This window comes from Phyllostomus hastatus, unplaced genomic scaffold (genome assembly GCF_019186645.2).
Source record: "Phyllostomus hastatus isolate PE091 unplaced genomic scaffold, TTU_PhHast_1.1 phas_contig_86, whole genome shotgun sequence".
Taxonomy (NCBI): domain Eukaryota; kingdom Metazoa; phylum Chordata; class Mammalia; order Chiroptera; family Phyllostomidae; genus Phyllostomus; species Phyllostomus hastatus.
The window spans coordinates 91,801,547-91,821,625 of NW_025333977.1; the positions used below are offsets into that span (position 1 = coordinate 91,801,547).

The 20,079-nt window shown below is 42.3% G+C and overlaps 1 protein-coding gene across 19 annotated transcripts in view; it reads left to right on the forward strand.

Annotated features, from left to right (window-relative positions):
• Nucleotides 1-20,079, forward strand: part of KALRN (kalirin RhoGEF kinase) — a 698,826-nt gene that overhangs the window by 441,531 nt on the left and 237,216 nt on the right. For all 19 annotated transcript variants that reach the window (XM_045851423.1, XM_045851424.1, XM_045851434.1 and 16 more), the window contains exons 22-25: nt 3,083-3,265; nt 4,487-4,605; nt 8,072-8,138; nt 8,690-8,799. In XM_045851423.1, coding sequence (XP_045707379.1) covers nt 3,083-3,265; nt 4,487-4,605; nt 8,072-8,138; nt 8,690-8,799 — 479 coding nt within the window. The remainder of the gene's footprint in view (nt 1-3,082; nt 3,266-4,486; nt 4,606-8,071; nt 8,139-8,689; nt 8,800-20,079) is intronic.

Genomic DNA, 20,079 nt, shown 5'->3' on the forward strand with positions numbered 1-20,079 from the left:
CTGGACCTCCAGGAACCCAGGAAACGGTGAATGGCTCAGCCTTACGGGAGAAACAGGAAACGTGGCAGAGTCTCACCTCTGCAGGTGTGCCGAAGACTGCGGGCAGTTCCAGCAGCCACGCTTTCTGGTCACCTCATCACAGAGCATCAGGGATACGTTACCACCATGCAGCTTCCTTTCACTTCTCTCTGCTCTCTCTGTTTCCACCGCTGCTCTGCAACCAACTACTCAGTGCCCCATCTTTGCACTTCATATTCCCAGAGAAACCGCCTCAACTGACCCAGTATACTGCCACTATCCCTGTTTAGACAGAGCTTTTAGGACAGGACAACTCAGAAATGACTGGCTGCATGTTGATAGGCTATCCATATGGGACAAGTTTTTACCTCTGACCTTGTGTGACCAGGCACGTGGCAGATCCAGTGGTACCACTAGAGTCATTCGTGAGTGAGAAATCACTTCAGACTCCACTCGGCAGGGGCTGTGGGTGTGCTTGGTGTCCAGTTCATGGGCCAAATTTATCATATGATTTTTCCAGGTATAAACCCTCTGCTCTTACTGGTGTCGCTTTACACACCTCTAAACACAAGATTTACTCAGTCCTTTGCTCATTCCTTTCTTCAACATTTATGGTAAGCCCACTATTTTCTAGGATTGGAGATGAATAAGTAAGATAAAACACATCTTATAGGAGTTCATGGTCTAATGAAGGAGGCTCATACATGATTCAATGTGATACATGCTTAAGTACAGGCATATACGTGGTCCAATGTGATATATGCTGAAGTAGAGGCATGTACATGGCTCAGTGTGATACATGCTTAAGTAGAGGCATATATGTGATGCTGGAGGAACACTGGGAAGGGCATCACCCACTCAAATTGTGGAGAGGAGAGGGGACGAAAAAGGGCCATTGGATTAAAACAGAGAGAAGTAGAAGCCACTCATCACAGCAGGAGGGGCATGTGAGGTGCAACACGGCTGCAGGTTAGGGGCCATGGAGGGCAGAGGAGACGGCCTCAAAGGCAGGTGAGTTCTCACGGGGAAGGGCCTGTCTGTACTGCACATTTTGTTATCCGTTTGCTCTCCCAGACTCCACACTTACTTGGAAGACCCTTGGTCACAAGCCATTCTTTTTGTTGACTCTAAACCACAGTTTTGATGTTTCAGGATAAAATTCCCTCTGGTGGGGCTGCTGCCACCAGCTTTCCATAAAACCCCATCTCATGCTGAAGTCTCCTTACCAAGAGAAGAGAATAAACATGTATTGCCAGGAATTTACACAAAGGCAGGTTTCTTATTTATAGCTGCAAAAATTAAACTTTAAGTAAATAGAAAACCTAAAAAAAATTGTTTTTAGGGAGGAAAAATAACCTAAATGCAATAAGATTGAAGTCCTTAGGATACCAGGTATCTTTTCCCAACCAATTCCAAATACCACTATTCTTAGTCTTTTCATGGCTAAGGAGGTATTTCTCCTGTCCTCATGCCCATTTTCTTTTCTTCACATCAAAGCTCTTCTGGTTCCTTGTCTCCCAGCCCTGGGTGCCACCCCACTGTCCTGAGACAGGAGAGACTCAGATGTATTGAGTTGCTACAGCGCTGAAGCCTGCCTCTCCTTGGCCATGTGGCAGGCCAAAGTCCTCTCTGCTTGCGTCGCTGGCATTTCTTGGGAGGGTCAGTGATGTGGGAGGGGTTATGATGAGTCTGGAAAGGAAAGGGAGGGTGAGAAAGGCTCTTCTGTCTTTTCTCCTCTTCCTCCAGTGATTTTCTGCCCATTTCCCTCAGTTATCTAGATTGTGGAATGATCCAAACCTGGGACTTACTTTCCTCCAGTCCCAAAGATAGTTTTGCCTCTCAGAGTATTATTTCAGTATTCTTTCTTAAAGCTGTTAGGCTTCCCTGATTGATTTTAGAGTTTCAAAATCTAAACTTAAATAAAAGATGAGCAAGTGTTACTTGTTTGAACATCCCTTCCATTTCCGTGTCTTAAGTCCCACCTATGAGACCTTTTCTGCCCATGCCAGCACACCTTGATTCTTTTCTTGTCCTAAAATTTCTGCAGTGTTAACTATACATACTTCTCATTTTGGCATTTGGTGACATGGCACCCTCAGTTGTTTAACTACCCTCTGAAAATCTGGTCCCTTGTAGAAATATAAAGAGAAAAAATAGTATCTTTTTTCTTCTTTTGTTTCTCCCCCTAGCTTCTCCCCACAGCCCTCTACACTCAGAGTAGGTGTCAGGCAAACTCTTGCTCAAAATGAAATTAATCTTGCTCATAATGAAATTACATCAGAGCTCCACCTTACTTTGCTCTGTCATGGATACCAGCTTCATTAATTCTTTCCTCTCTTTCTCTGTGGAAGCTAAAGACAGATCCTGGGGGTGAAAGGGACATGGTTTACTTTTAAATCTGCTGACTGGACTTCCTTATGTACTGGCATGTGCCACCTTACCTGATGCTTAGAAAGCCTACTTCAGGGCAGTACAGTGAAGGGAGAGAACTCACAACTACGGAGCAGTGGCAGACAGGCTGTTACTTGCAGGTGGTATGAACCTGGACAAGACCTAAGTCTTTAGACCTGGTTTTTGTTTTTTGTAATCTGTGGTTTTAAAGAGACCATTACCCCCTTCCTCCACCACCTACCTCTTAGGGATGCTTTAAGATTCAGATAAATCTTAGATGTGGCAGTAACATAGTCTGTAGCTGGTAAAGTGCTGTAGTGTAAGAGGTTCTTGCATTAATAATCATAGCAACTGACATGTATTGCTCACTGAGTTCTTACCGTGAGCCTGTGTTTCAGGCACCCTTCTGAGTGCTCTATACCGCACTTCACGTAACACTCACATCAACCGTGCGACTGAGACACTGTTATGATCCATATTTTGCAGATGAAGGAACTGGGGCACAGAGGGTTTAAGTAACTTGCTCAGGACCCCCCAGCTAATAAGTGACAGAACTCGGATATAAACCCAGACAGTCTGTCTGTGAGCTGCTGTGAGGAAGGAAAAAGGAGATGGGGGTGAGGGCCTTGAAAGTAAATGTAACCTGATAACTTAAAACCATCTTTTGGGGCAGCAAACAAAGGAGAAGGTGAAGCTTCTGATTCAGCTGGCCGATAGCTTTGTGGAAAAAGGCCACATTCATGCCACAGAGATCAGGAAATGGGTGACCACGGTGGACAAGCACTACAGAGACTTCTCCTTGAGGATGGGGAAGTACCAGTACTCCCTGGAGAAAGCCCTAGGAGTCAACACAGAGGTGGGTATGGCAGCTGCCCAGCTGGGACAGCCTCCTTTCTCATCTCCCTCAGTGCTGCTGCTGCTGCTGGCGTTGCTGTGGAAGGAAGCGTGGTTTCCAGGCCAGTCTTTCTGAGCTCCTACCGCACTTGCCTTGTGTGGTTTTCTAGTGGAAGGGTGGATCTTCCTGAGCCATCTAGCCATTGGCCTCTAGCCTTGCATGATGAGTGATATACATTCAATATATATAGCAAAATTGGCAGGCTACAGTCGGAACCCGTGGCTACAGAACAGAGTTTTGCTGTGTGAAGCTAACTGTTGACTTTGAGGACTAAACCCTTTATCTTGGCTTCATCAGTACCATCTTCTACCCAATTACGCTAATCAGCAAATGATTAGAGTCGTCAGTGTGTATAACAGTGCTCTTTCAAGAATAAAGGATGCAGTTTGTACAAAGGTTATTTGACATTTCAGCTGAAGAGAGGTTCTATTTTACCATAAAGCTGGGGAAGGCTGACTTTTAATCTCTTCTTTATAATAGGGGTCAGTGACCTATGAATTAAAAACTAAACACAGGCTGGCAATTCAGCCCTAGGATTTCTAATTCTTAAATCTTTAAATAGGCTCATGCTCTAAAGCACAGCAGACTAAAGAGTACAGTGGTCAAGCCACTGAAATTAGGCTTTAACCTGTGAGATTTTTTCCTAGAAGTTTCCATCCTATGTAAATACCAAACAGTGTTGAAATAAGCAGGGATGGGCAATTAGAAAATTCAGTAATTGTTTTCTATTTCCAAGGAATTTGCTTGTTTAAATATTTGCTTTTATTATTTTCCCTTGACAAATGAAAGTTAATTCCTATGTCTTTGTGTGTTTCTGTTTCACATATATTTTAATGGGTAATCATCAATCTTGGACTAATGTTGTGCGTATGTGTTTAGATTTAATCAAGACAAAGTCCTTGAGGAAGTATGACACTAATTATCAAGTGTGTTCATTGTGTTTCCCTGCAATGGATGTTAGCCCTAAACATTTGACCTGAACATTTCATATCTCTCTTATATGAGAAAAAGTCATCACGTGAAGAAGGGTGCTTGTGGGTGGCAGTCTGTGGGACTTCCCATCTTCTCATCCTTCTTCATTATATCTTTCCCTATTTTTTGCCTCTGCCCCCCTCCCCTACGCTACTTAATTGTTTTCCCAAAGCATCTCCAAGGTGACCTCTGTGGTCTCTCTGTGTGTAGGACAACAAGGACCTGGAGCTGGACATCATCCCAGCAAGCCTTTCGGATCGTGAGGTCAAGCTGCGGGACGCCAACCACGAAGTCAATGAAGAGAAGCGGAAGTCTGCCCGGAAGAAAGAGTACGTTGGCTTCCACCCAACTAAGCAGCCTCCTCATAACTATGCTTGGTTCTCTTTGTTACTTGTTGCTTTACAGCTTGGTGTGTGCTCATGACTGCCTACAGAGGTTAGGATGGACATAGGCGATGCTTCTGCCCGCATGTCACACTAGCCAAGAATGAGAGGGCATTGGGTAGTGGAAACGGTGAATGACGTCCACGTCACAAAGCATTGCCTGGCTACTCCACTTTCTTTATGTTGGTTTTATCGCACAGTTACATATGTATCCAAAGATCTTCAAAGGGACTTGTAAGACTATTGTGACAGAGTCCTTTTGGGTAATACTGGGGAAAAACAGTGTTTCCTAAGATTAAGAATCCCTAGGTAGCTGATTTTATAAAAATGAAGTAGGACATGGGTCCCTTGAAGCTGGCCTGCTAAGTCAGAGTTTCTGTTTCACCTGGGGAGTATATTAGTTTGTCTGGGCTACTGTAAGGAAGTATGACAAATTGGTGATTTAAACAACATAAATGCATTGTCTCACCATTCTGGAAGCTGGAAGTCTAAAATCAAGGTGTTGACAGGGTTGGTTGCTGCTAAGGCCTAAGAGGGAAGAATCTGTTCCAGGCACTTCTCCTTGCCTTAGAAATGGCTGTCTTCGTGTTTGTATGGCATCTTTCCTGAATATATGCATTCATCCAGATTTCCCCCCTTTTTAAAGACTCTAGTCATTTTGGAATAGGTGCCCCCCCATTCCAATATAACCTCATCTTAACTAACTACATCTGCAGTGGCTATTTCTAAACAAGATTCCATTCTGAGGCTCTGAGAGTTGGGACTTCAACATATGAAATTTGGGGGAGGGGACACAATTCAACCCATAAAGGGGAGGAGAATGGACCACACCTGGCCAAATCTTGCTGCCGGGCTCTTTCTGGGGCACAGAATAGCCAGAGGATGGCAATGGCAGTGGAGCCAAATTATGAAGAAAGACACAAAACTGCAGGAAGCAGATGGAGAAAAAGGAGGGAGAAGGTGGAATGCCAGAAACCCAATACAGTAAAATCAAAGACAACTTTCCCAAATATGTCAGATTCTAGTCCTTCTGACCTTCTTTCCCTCCTTGTTTACTAAGTACCTACAACGTACTAGAAACTTTGCTTACATAATCTTGTTTAATTAATACTCGCAGCAGTCCTGTGTGATCATCTGTTTTATAAGTAAGGAGTCTGAGGCTGGGAGAAGCAAATACTCCCTCTGGTAGATAACAGAGTCATAATTGGATTCCTGTTTGTCTGACTTCAAAGTTCATGCACTTTCCAGTTTACCGATTGAGTAAGAATAGTAACAGAGTGGCCAATTAACTCCTGCAAAAGGGAATTTTTAAAATCAATACTTTAATTCTAATAGGAAGGCCACTGCTAGTACAATGTATCGCTTTAAGCAAAATCCCACCACAATAAAGGCCCAGGAAAATATCCTGCTTGTTTTAATGTTTCCTGTAATTTCCAACAGGTCACACATTAGGGGCAATATTTCTCACAATTTTCATGTGATGGAACACCTGGAAATACTACTATGAAAAACTAACATGGAAAATCTAAAATAAATGTAAATACATTGTGTTGCAGCCTGTCAAGGCCTGGCAGGTCCACTCCAGATTCAGGCAGACAAGAGAAAATGCACAGAGCCCTGGGGGTGCTCGACATGCCTTTATTCATGGCTGGATGAGCCACGCACGCTGCAAGCTGCGTACCCCTGCATATCTGTGTGGCACACTGCATGTCACCTGTCTCCTTGCATGGCACATGTCATGGCACTCAGCAGGGAGTCCCTTACCTGCTTAAGTACTAGAACACAGACCAAGCCAGAAGGGTGCCAACAGATCTTATGCAACAGAGCTTCATACTACACATACGAGCCCACTCAAGGTTATGGAAACAATTTTTCAGACCCAGTCTCAAGGCTATGAGAACAATACTTATCAGGCCATTCTCAAGGCTATGGGAAACTGCTTCCCTTAGTAACCCAGACACCTGGGTGAGGAAGCCAAATGCCTCCACTTATGCTACATACATACTTTGTGCTAAATTACATATTATTATATATCACATGACTGCTGGGAAGCACCATTTTTTTCAATATTTTATTTATTTATTCATTTTTAGAGGAGAAGAGAGCAAGAAAGAGAGGGAGAGAAACATTGATGTGTGGTTGCCTCTCATGCGCCCCCAACTGGGGACCTGGCCTGCAACCCAGGCATGTGCCCTGACTGGGAATCAAACCATCAGCCCTTTGATTCACAGACCAGCACTCCATCCATTGAGTCACACCAGCCAGGGCCATTTCTAATAAAAATTTGCAAAAGGAGAAACTTAAGTTGGCACACTACAGTGAAGCCATGTACCTGTCAGAAGCTCACCAGCTACCCAAGCACATGGTGTTGTTAGGGAGCCGCCCCCTGCAGATGTGCTGCACAAGCATCTATTTATGTGAGACAGAGGAGCAGTCACTTAACTCGTCCACTTGTGCTGGGCTTGTCATCACACACTCAGTTTCGTGCGCTTCAGTCTGGGATGTAAATGAGCCCCATTACAAATAGTGTTGAAGTGCACAGGGCAAAGGTCAGCAAACTGTGGCCCACAGGCCAAATTATCTCACCATCTGTTTTCTTCTTAAAATTAAACTTATTGGGATGACATTGATTAATAATCACCTGTTTTACATTGTCTGTAAGCTAAAGATTCTTTTTTACATTTTTAAATGAATGAAAAATATGAAAAGAAGAATAGTAGCAATGTGAAAATTAAATGAAATTCTATAGTGTCCACAAAGTTTTATTGGGACACAGCCACACTAACTTATTTTTGACATATTGTCTATGGCTCCTTTCCATATGGCTATGTTGAGTGGTTATAACAGAGACTGAATGGCTCTTTACTGATAAAAGTTGCTAACCCCCCAGTCTCAGTGGTAGCATCTTAGCATTTGTTATTTTTAGCTCTGAAGCCTGGTTTAACTTAAAGCACTGTGAATTGTTTTGGTATAAGTCAACAACTCCACTAAACAGAAGCCATCACTCTGGGAGCCGTAAGAGAGATGTAGAAAGCTGAGACTGAAGCTACGTGGTTGGTAAGAATGAATGTGAACGGTGCTGCATGCACACATGCAGGCACATGTGCAGTTGAGAACACATACGTGTCTGCACAGAATCACAACGTAGGGGAACTGGGAGGGAAAAGGGAGAGAAGATGGGGAAGCAGCTGAGCCTGAACATGCCAAAAGGAGACAGAGCAAATGATCAAAGTGAGAGGGACTCAGACCTAATACTCAGAGGCAAGGAGTTTTGAAGAAAGGAAGAGACGTATTTTGATAAAGTAGAAAAATAGGACATTCAATAATGTCATACATGCCAGGGTGGGGAAGTGAAGTTTGAAGGAGGGAGGTGTATCTCTAACCAACTAAATGCCACTGTGTTTCCTTCCAGATTCATTATGGCTGAACTGCTCCAGACAGAGAAGGCTTATGTAAGGGACTTACATGAGTGCTTAGAGGTAAGTCTTGCAGCAATCAGTTAACAACTGTATTAGAAAGATGGTTCTTGAGAAGGAGCTCAGGTCCTCAAGAGGAGCTCAGTGCTCTTTGTCTTCTCCCAGAGCTTAACAACTATCAGAATCAATAGTAATTGCATGGGAGTTTAAGGCACTTTTGAAAAGAAACTTTTCTCAGACTCAGGCTAGACCCAGTAAAAAAGTATGTAAGACCCTTGAGTTCAAAATAAAAACCATGACACGGTTGGTGAACTTGAGTCTGAAAGCCTACACCCTCCACTCGACACACACTTGAACATGCACACATTTAATAACTAAGAACAGTGTGGGTTTTGTGCACTGACCAAAGGTCAGGATGTGTTTCCCTAGCAACAGTTCAAGATAATGGAAGTCGGATTTTCTTTCCTTCCTTCCTGCTTGTGTACTGTCTCACTTTTTACACTCTGCTCGCATTGCCAACCCAAGTCTTACGCCACGTGTTTGGAGGCCTGTTCATTTCATCTGTATTTCATGTGGCAGTTCTTGCCACTGATGAAACTGTTGCTGTCTTTCAGACCTACCTGTGGGAAATGACCAGTGGTGTGGAGGAGATCCCCCCTGGGATCCTTAATAAAGAACATATCATCTTTGGCAACATCCAGGAGATCTACGATTTTCATAACAAGTAGGTCGGTGGAGGGTTTCAGTGGAGCACACTTAGGGCCATACATATCAAACCATAGGGCTTACCAATAAGTGGGTCGAAACAGCTGGGAAAATCTCACCTAGTAAATTGTTACCTATTAAATTTTCTAAGTCAGTTGGTGTCAGACTTCTTTCTCATTCATCCGTATTTCTCCACAATTGTCCAAAGTTCCCAGTGGAAAGTGAAGTATTCAGCAGTGTTCTCCTTCAGGACCTACTGGCAACATCTCCATCCCCAGTCAGAACAATAACCAGGCTTTGAGGAACAAAAGTAGCTTTTCCTCATTAAAACCATGGAGAAACCTGGCCTCAGAATTCATCTAAGGCTAACTGTTCTACCTTGTGGGTCTTAGGTTTCAAAGTCCATTGAAGTTTCCGTTCAACCTAAATATTTCCTCTCAACTCCCCAGTCATCTCAACCAAAACAACAAAGTAGAAAAGATAGATGATAGACAGGTAGACAGACAGACAGGCAGACAGGCAAACTACCTAATGGAACACATCTCTTGACAGCCTACAGGAGAGAACATCGATTGACCCTCTCTGTCGTGCTGAAATTAGTAGAATCATGAAGCCCTTAAACCTCACAGCTCATTTTGTCAAATGCCAACTTGACTTAAGAGCCTTTTCCACAACCTGTTCTATTTTTAACAGAGGGTCAGCAAGAACATTGGTTAATGAGTTACATAACCAACTAATGGAAATAACTCAGTTCACAAAATACAAATAGAGAATCTCAAAACACAAGGACGGCAGTGGTATGAAGTCCTAGAGCTTGCTCAGGACCCTGTTCCAGTAAGACACAATTCAGAGAAGTCCTAAAGTCAGGCTAGTCAAAGCTTTAACTGAGTTAACTAGTCACGCTGGAGCTAAAACCACCAGCTCCACGAGTTCCTAGGAGCACGTGTGCAGTGGTAGCAGCCACGCTGAGGCAGGGCTCTGGAACAGCACTGCCTAGTAGAGCCTTCTGCAGCGATGGAAATGTTCTGTGTCTGTGCTGCCCGTTATGGTAGCCACCAGGCATGTGTAGATATTGAACACTTGGAATATGGCTAATACTGCTGAGAAATGAATTTTTAACTTTATTTAATTAGACAAATTTAGATGGCAGGTGGCTACCATATTCAGCAGCTCAGCTCTAGAAAATGAGGCCTCACTATGGCCCTTTGCTAAGAATGACTAGGAGGCAAGACTTGGCTCTAAAAGGACCACCCTGAGTTCTTAGAGTTCTGAATAAGGGTTGGAAAGTCACTCCTTTCTTGTCAACTCCTGATGATTAATCCCCTGTAATGTTATCAAATGGCATCATTTAAAAAGGAACATAAAATATGTAGCTTCCAAGACACGTTAACCTTGTCAGATTATATAAACAGTAAGCTCTAGAGGGAAAAAAAATCTGACTTCCTGGAGAACTTATTAAGTTCCCAGTCCTTTTTTTTTTTTTAAATCACAAATTTTAATACTCTCCATGTGGTTTGTTTGGAAATCTTCAGACATAGAAATAATCTCTCCTCATGCCTAGTTAAGAAGACCCCTGTAAAGCCATTTTTTACTTTGATTCCAAAGCCACTGATTCCAAATTCTATCATCTGAGCCCAGCTCAGCATTACCCCATCTTCCTTGGGATGTCTGAGAAGATATGGGACCGGTAAGCAGTAAGTCATGTTCCTTTACTTTTCTGATTTATGGTCTCTGGGATTTAGTTAACAAGTCTCACTTTCCTCATATCCCTACCAAGCTGACTAAGCATCAAAATGTAGAAATCTAGATATCACAAAGCACACTTCCTGTGAACTCTGCTTTTGCCAAATCAATATATAAAGGGAAGGGATGTCTATTTCAAAATCAGTTAATCATAACAAAATATCTAACACAACTGCGTCTCTTATGCAGTTCTGCAACACTGCTCTACCGAGCCATGGCAGCAGTCTGGTGCTTTTCAAATAGCTGAGTCTGCCCGCCAGCTACAGAGCATGGTTTCATCTAAGAAATCCTTTTTAGAAGTCCACTTAAACTATATAGAATGCTGCAGACTGCAGAGGAATAAATTCAATGATTAAGCTGCCAAGCAAATGTTACCTATTTATAACATTACAACAAAATAAAAACCAGCCTCTGAGCAACCAAAAGAGCTATCACAAAGATAAAGTTCTTACCTTTTCATAGAATCTCCTTTCTATCCTCTCTAAAAGCCACTTTACATCTTGGTTAGATTGTTTTGAGGCTCAAGCAATTTAGAAGCAGCCAATAAGAAGCAAGAAGTTGAGCAAGTAGTTTGATACCAGCAGTAAAACCTGACAGGAAAGAAGACAAACTGCAGTAAAAATAGACAAAAGAACCCCAAAAATCAGAGTGACCAAAGGCTATTTAGTATTGGTGCAAACGATTCTGTATCCATTACAGGGCCTAGCAGAGCCACGTTCTGACAGGATAGCGTAATAATTGATATTAGTAATAACCTTGAATCATTACTATATTCTACATTAAAAAGCAGGAACTCAGTAATGCTTTTGAAAAGCTATTCCCCAAAGACAAAAAATGTTTGAAATTATCCACAATTTAAAGGAACATTCAAGAAAATCAAGCTGTGTATTAATTTCCTACAGGATCTGAAAGGCTAAGACTTTACTCATAATGTACGCTTTCTACTTATGCCACACAAATTCTGATTAATGGAGAAAGTGTAGCACTTCCATAATCTCTAATAAATAAGAGATATGGCAATTAAGCCAAATTTGAAAATGCAGGAACTGCGAACTCTGTAGGAGACCACGTCTTTCTCCGCATAACCCCAATACCTAGCACACAGAAAACTAAGTAAATATTTGTTGGATGGATGGGCAGATGGACTAAAAATAGAATTACAATTTGCAGGCTTATGGTTAATGCCATTCAGGTCATACTTCAGTCTTTTGTCTGTGAAAGTCTCAAGATAGAGAAAACCATTCAGCATGATTGCTCCCCATCACTACCAGAACCTTACAGACCAGCAAAGTAAGTGAATACCTGAATGAAAGAGGTTCTTGGGAGCTTCTTAGTGAGAGGACTCTTTCAGGAACCATTGTCTGAAATGGTCACTTTTTAACCTGAAAATTTCCAAGGGTTCTTTTTAACTCTAATTGTTCGCATCCTTGCAAAGTTGCAATTAAGTGCTGTCTAACAGAGAAACATGCTCCTCACACTTCTAGTGTGCAGCTCAGGTTATCTGGCTGTCCTCCAGGGAGGGAGGGAAAGAAAGAGGGAGGTGGGGAGGTGGGGAGGCAGAGGGGCTGAGGTCGACACTGCCCCGATAACCCAATTAGCTGAGTCACTAGAAAATTAATACTTAGACAAAGGGTGATATGGTATTGATTCTTTTAAATGGCGTCACTTTGAAAAATAACAACCAAGATTAGTTGTGTGCATGTGTGTCTTTCTCAAGGACCTTTGTCTATACAGATACTTAAGGGAGAAATTCCCAAGCACCAAAATTTCTATAAAGAACAATTCAATATATTTAACACAAATTGCAGGTTCAAATGGAATGATACTTCATTTTTACCCTACATCTTTTTTCTATAGAACTAAATATAAAGATCATGAAACTTCCTACACAAGAATGAAATCGAGTTTTATTGTGTATTGCTAAGCATTCCTGGAGCACTCAGATATGATAGGACGATAGATCCCACAAACAGGTCCCCAAACAGTTAGCTGTGTTAGTGCAGTATCCCCACTTTGACTAGCCTACAGCTTGTAATTCAGGAGAATCATTTATTTTGTTTGCCTTGATTATTGGATTTTCAGCTTTGGTAAGGACAGTTGTTTGTTCAAAATATTCATCACTTTCAGTTTAATCTGAACTTTTTCCTTTTTAGTTATTTGTAGATACGGTCTTATATGTGTCTGAGCTATAACATTTTTATAAAATCTCTGTTGTCAGACTCAGAGGATCTTCTTCACTGTTAAGTACAACCATCTCCATTTACAAATAAGAGACAGTGAGATCCAGAGAGGAGCCAGTGACTTGCCCTAAGTGTGACCCATCCCCCCGCCTTAAAGATTAGGCATAGATTGCAAGTGTGTGGTCTCCCACATCAGTGCTCTCTCCCAGTCCCTCACTCCGTAGACCACCACTGGGACCACCACATCTGATTGGTTTGGTTTGTCAGCTTTCATGTGGATCCCCACATTTGAAGAATACTTCAACTCCTTTCTTCCATAGGTTTGTCCTCCAAGTCCCGCACGCTCCTGTTAACTATCTGAAATAAGTCAGTTTTCAGCAAGACCTACCAGGGCTAGATATTTCTCCTGTACACTCCCTCCCTCCAGTCCTGGCACTCCTGGCCTGGTAGTCGCAGGCCCATGGCTGAGCGAGCAGGGCCAGAGCTTTGTGGGGCTAAGCTTGGAGCACTGACCAGGCCAGGGTCAGCCAGCAGCAGAGAGTTGTGTGTAGCAGGGGCTGAAGACAAAGTGGAGGAAGTGATGAGAAAGGCCAGGGCCACATTTTTGTCATCTTCTCAGAGTTCCTTCTTGGGCCAGCCCTGTGCTAGTTGGGAGAGGCAGCTGGTACCTGATGGTGAGTCAAACCCAGCCTCTGCCCTCTGAGCTCCAGGAATTAGTCAGGTATCTGTGATAAGACTGGAGGCAAGAACAAATGTAGTTCAAAGAAGCAAAGAAAATAGCCTCAATCGGACTGATAGGAAAGGCTACAGAGGAGAGGGCATTCAAGATGGAATTTAAGTAAGAGGATATTTTTAGCCAAAGATGGCTCGCTCAGGAAGGGAGGAAAGTTTGAACAATGGCCCTCCAAGCGGGGAGAGTGGGGAAGAGAGCAGGGAGGCTGCAAGAGGTAATGGAAGGAGTTTGAGGGTGAGTCTCAACTCTGGGTCAGTGTGGGGAGAGGACCAGTTGTCACACCCCCTGTTAGATTCTCTTGTCACATCTGTGTCTGAGATTGAGGCAGAGGAAAGGAGAGGTGGTGGGTAGAGGCAGAGATGGTGCTGTGTATGGGGGGTATGACATGGAGGAAAGAGAGAGACAGAGTGAGGTGGGAAAGTAGGATAAAATGCCTAGATAAGGAGAAGAGAAGTGGATGGCTAATAAGGGGAAAGGAGAGATGGGGAGGGAGAGAGGAGCAGGAGGCAGTAATGGTGGAGGAGATAGATAGATGGAAGGAAGGAAAGGAGGGAGAGAGGGAAGGAGAGAGAAAGGAAGTTGCTGAAGGGATAGTCAAGGAAGAAGGGAGGGAGAGAAATGGATAAGGACCAAGCCCTCCCTGGGCTACCATCCTGTTGCAGTTAGAAGAACCAGCAAGGTGTTTTTCAAACATTTTTCTATGTGAACCAAAGGAAAGAATTATACATTATGTCTTGATATATTACATATTATAGGGAATAAAGTTTTTTCAAAATAACACCTGCACTCTGTGTGATGCATGCTGATATTTTAGGTTAGGTTCTGTTTGTCCCTCCCCCTCCTTCTCCTCCTCTTCTTCCTCCTCTTTTATTGCTGAGTTACACCCGATGTATTGATTTTATAACCCTTGAAACACTATGGGTCAGTCTACAGCTGCAAGGCAAGGGGCTGGCTCCACCAGGTGCTGAGACAGGAGATGTGCAGCCCACAGCAAGTTGGCATGGTCGCACTGGTGGCCACTGCTGCTCCAGAATAATAGTATATAAAAGCCTGGGGTCGAGGGTGGGGGGAATCCTTTAAAGATAATCTAGTTCCCCTCTACTCCCTTGTTTTATAGAAACTGGAGATTATAAAGGTTTGTGACCTTCCCAAATCAATTAGTAGCACAACCAAAGAATTCAGGTCTTTTCAACTCCCTATTACAACACAGTCACTTTCTTTGTGTTCAAATGTCAAGGACAGCGGAAAGGGAAAGGGAAAACTCATCATGATGTTTTGTGGGCCCTAAGCCCATACTTGAGGGATAACTGCAGACCTTACACAACCCATCAGAAAGGCTGTATACAAATTTAGCTCTGGTTTTGTCGTTTTGGTTTTTTTTTTCAGTATGCTGTCAGATTTGTTACTGGTTATAGATGTTGGGGAATACCCAAGTCAAGACAAGCTTGAAACACTTTTTGGAGGTGTCAAAGTAATGTTAGTATTAGTTATACACATGAACTGCTTAGTATCTATTCCTAGTTACTGGCAGCACATTAATGGATGTGTATAACATTAAATGTGAGGTTAATTTTTATATTTTATTTTGACATTAATTTTGTGATATATCTCTGCACATACTTCTTGATTCACCTGGTCACACAAGTTAAATAAAATTAGGAAATATTAGCAAAACCTATTCAACAAGTAGAAGTGCAGCAAGGTAAACTGCTGTTTGAGGTTGGACGCCGAGGTGGAGGAATACAGTGAGTAGGAGTCCAGCCCTGCACACCTTTCCCCTTCGACTCTAACCTGGGCTGAAGTTCCTGGTGTGCAATGACAGGGCAGAGCTGGCTATTCTCGCAGCTCAGCCTGGGTGATCACTGTGCTGAAGCTCCTCCATGAATAATCCCACACCTTCCCTGGGGTGCTTGTGACTCTCCACTCGCTCAGGAGCTGCTCCAGTCCTGAACGACCACCTGTCCTAGCCCCTACAATCTAGAGGCTCGTAAAGGCTAGACTCTGAATCTGTCTGGTCACTAGGGTTTTTTTAAGAAATGATCCTGCTTCTGCTTGTATGAAAGCAGTAACACAGCCCTGCTTTGACAAGGAGGCAATGTCCTGGACTTCCTGCAAAAAAGTGAGCCTGGTGCCCTTTCTCACCTGACCTCCAATTTTATGTATCCTTCTCATTGTTCTTTTCCCCTTTGCCACAGCCCCCACCCTCAATCCCCTTCTCACTGCCTCCACCATTCCAACAAGTGCATTTGTGCAAGAGTGCACGCACATATGCACACACACACAAGGTCATCAAATATATTTATGCAGACTGCATCCTTGATGTAAAGGTGTGTCTGCCAGACCTGGTTGTAAGTCCCTCAGAGAGGGATGCAATTCTGCACTGCACTGAGACTATAGGCCAGGTTTATCTTGGAGAGAAAATCAAAATGACTCAGGGTACCTTTGAGATGGTGCTGTTTCCATAGTACTTTTTTTTTCTCTCTCATTTTTTATTGTTGTTCAAGTTGTCTCCATTTCCCCCCCTCCAAACCCCCCAGGGTATCCCCACCTCCCACCCTTGATCCTACCCCCCTTTGGTTGTCCATGTGTCCTTTATACATGTTCCCTGATGACCCTTCCCCTATTTTCCCCCGTTATCCCCTCCCACCTCCTCTCTGATTACTGTCAGTTTGTTCTTTATTTAAATGTCTCTGGTTATATTTTGCTTGCTTGTTTGTTTTGTTTATTAGGTTCCACTTATATGTGAGATCATATAGTATTTGTCTTTCACTGTCTGGCTTATTTCACTTAGCATAATGCTCTCCAGCTCCATCCATGCTGTCATGAAGGGTAGGAGCTCCTTCTTTCTTTCTGCTCTGTAGTATTTAGTATTCCATTCTGTAAAAGTACAATAGTTTTTTTATATATTAATTTACTGATGGGCACCTAGATTGCTTCCAGCACTTGGCTATTGTAAATTGTACTGCTATGAACATTGGGGTGCACAGGTTCTTTTGGATTGGTGTTTCAGGAGTCTCGGGTATAATCCCAGCAGTGGAATTGCCGGGTCAAAAGGCAGTTCCGTTTTTAGTTTTCTGAGAAAATTCCATACTGTTTTCCACAGTGGCTGTACCAGTCTTCATTCCCACCAACAGTGCACTAGCGTGCTTTTCTCCACAACCTCACCAGCATTTGTTTTTTGTTGATTTGGTTATGATGGCCATTCTCACTGGTGTGAAATGGTATTTCATTGTGGTTTTAATTTGTATCTCTCTGATGGCTAGTGATGCTGAGCATCCTTTCATAAGTCTCTGGGCCCTCTGTATGTCCTCCTTGGGGAAGTGTCTCCATCCTTTGCCCATTTTTTAATTGGGTTGTTTGTCTTCCTAGAGTGGAGTTGTGTGAGTCCTTCATATATTTTGTTGATCAAACCCTTGTCTGAGGTATCATGTTTCCATAGTACTCAATGTTAAACCTCAGAAAACTTTTCTTTCAGTTAGTGTTAGAGATTTCATTTTCCAGGATTCTGTACAAAGCCAGAGGAAAGCATTTTTCTCATGGAGTAATTTCATAATATATTGTATTGTAATTATTTTTTCTTTAAAAAAATATATTTTATTGATTATGCTATTACAGTTGTCCCATTTTTTTCTCCTTTTTAACCCCTCTACCCTGTACCATCCCTCCCACCAGCATTCTCCACCCTATTAGTTCATGTCCACAGATCATACATGTAAGTTCTTTGGCCTCTCCATTTCCTATACTATTCTTAACCTCCCCCTGTCCATTTTGTACCTACTATTTATGTTTCTTATTCCCTGTACCTTTCCCCCCATTCTCCTCCCTTCTTCTCCCCAATGATAACCCTCCATGTGACCTCCATTTCTGGGATTCTGTTCCTATTTTAGTTGTTTGCTTAGTTTGTTTTTTGTTTGTTTGTTTATTTGTATTTTAGGTTCAGTTTTTGATAGTTATGAGTTTGTTGTCATTTTACTGTTCATTGTTTTGATCATCTTCTTTTCATAGACAAGTCCCTTTAATATTTCATATCATAAGCCTTGGTGATGATGAACTATTTTAACTTGACCTTATCTGGGAAGCACTTTATTTGCCCTTCCATTCTAAATGATAGCTTTGCTGGGCAGAGTAATCTTGCATGTAGGTCCTTGCCTTTCATGACTTGGAATACTTCTCTCCAGCCCCTTCTTGCCTATAAGGTCTCTTTTGAGAAATCAGCTGAGAGTCTCGTGGGAACTCCTTTGTAGGTAACTGTCTCCTTTTCTCTTGTGGCTTTTAAGATTCTCTCCTCTTTAATCTTGGTTAATGTAATTATGATGTGCCTTGGTGTGTGCTTCCTTGGATCCAACTTCTTTGGGACTCTCTGAGCTTCCTGGACTTCCTGGAAGTCTATTTCCTTTGCCAGATTGGGGGAGCTCTCCTTCATTATTTTTTCAAGTAAGTTTTCAATTTCTTGTTCTTCCTCTTCTTCTGTCACCCCTAAGATTCAGATGCTGGGATGTTTAAAGTTGTCCTGGAGGTTCCTAAGCCCTCCTCATTTTTTTGAATTCTTATTTCTTCATTCTGTTCTGGGTGAATGTTTATTTCTTCCTTCTACTCTAATTGTTGATTTGAGTCCAAGCTTCCTTCCCTTCATTGTTGGTTCCCTGTATATTTTTCTTTATTTCACTTTGCATAGCCTTCACTTTTTCCTCTATTTTGCAATCACACTCAACCATTTCTGTGAGCATCTTGGTTACCAGTGTTTTGAACTCTACATTTGATAGGTTGGCTGTCTCTTCATCACTTAGTTCTATTTTTGGAGCTTTGATCTATTCTTCCATTTGGGCCATATTTTTATGCCTTGGGGTGCCTGTTATGTAGTAAAGGGAAAAGCCTTAGATATTTGCCAGGGCAGGACAAACCACCTAGCTGTGTTGTGTCACTGTATGTGGGGGAGGTGTATAAGAGGGAACAATGATGCTTGCTCAGCTCTTGACTGGCTTTCAATCACTTCCTCCTCTATCCACAAACAAATTGGGCCCTTCTGGTGCTGATTCACAGCTGGGTGGGTTTGTGTACATTCTAGGATTCTGTGTGTCTCTTCAACAAACTCTTTTGTGAGGCTTGGAGTTTCTCCCACCACCACAACCCCTACAGATTTTTACAGTCAGAGGTTTTGAGGCTTTATTTCCCCACACTGGAACCCTGGGTTGTGCAGTATCTCGATCCCCAGTTGTTCCTCCCAGTTTATCTGCAAGAGGATGTGGGATCACCTGTTGTGCCAGTCAACACCTCACCCTACCAGTCTCCCAGCCGCTGCCATGCCACACATCCTCTCCCCACTCCTACCTGTCTCAATGAATATTTCTTTAACTCCTTGGCCATCCAACTTCCATACAGTGCAATTTTCTGGCAGTTCTGGTTATTTTTTGTTTTTAAATTTGTTGTTATCCTTCTTTTGGTTATGCAGGGAGGCAAAGCATATCTACCTATGCCCCTCTCCTGGCTGGAAGTCACATTGTAATAATTTAATAGAGTAGTGACATTGCTTAGATCTTGATATTTCCTTAAAAGTTTTGTTCATTTCTGAAAGAACCACAGACATTCACATAAGCACTTAAACTACTTGTTTTTCTCATTCTCTCATGATTTATTACATATAATAATTGAAATGGTGAGGACCAAGATACTGTTATAAAACAGCTGACGTGAAATATTCCATCATTTATAAGATAGTTTTGACCTCTTGTTCTTTAATTTAAGCTTATAAAGTCTATTTGATGTAGGTGAAATGATAGTGATCAGACATACATAATCTATCATCTTCATAAACTTCAAATTAAAAAGCAAACTAAAGTTTAATACTGCCATTTGCCTTCAACAATTACCTTTAGATTGTAGTAAATATCTTACTCAAAGTTGTGAATTCATATGCCCAACACAAGATAGCTTTTCTAATTCTTAACTTTTTTATTTAAAAATTCAATCATAGTCCTTGCCAGTGTGGTTCAGTTGTTTGGAGCATCGTCCTGTAAACTGAAAGGTTGCCTGTTCAATCCCTGGTCAGGTCAGATACCTAGGTTGCAGGTTCTGTCCCTGGTCAGGTCACATGCATGAGGGAGACTTGCATGTGAACCAGTTGATGTTTCTCTGTCATATCAATGTTTCTCTCATATGCATTCCCTTCCTCTCTCTTTAAAAGCAATGAAAGAAAATGTCCTCAGGTGAGGATAAAAAAAAATTCAATTGTACAGTGTCAATGTAGGATTTGCCAACTGGAAGCCCACTGGAACCTAGGGCAGTCACCTACAAATGCTGATCTCTGGACTGGATGCATCAGAATTACCCAGGGAGCTTTTCTAAACAGTTCTGGTACTCAGATCCTGTCCCCGGGTGGCAGTACACAGCCAGGTGTGGGGATCAGTAACTAGAGTTTTCCAAGAGTGTTCTGTGAGTAAATGTCTGATACTCCCTCCAAAAATGTTCCACTCTCAAATTAGTTTGGGAAGCACTGCACACTACATCACTTCAGAGATTTATAGTGTACCTGATAGTATTGGGTTGGCCAAAAAGTCCATATGGATTTTTCTGTAAAATTAAAGCCACATTTTTTATTTTCACCAATAACTTTATTGATTTGGATATTTTAAGTATGTTGGCTATC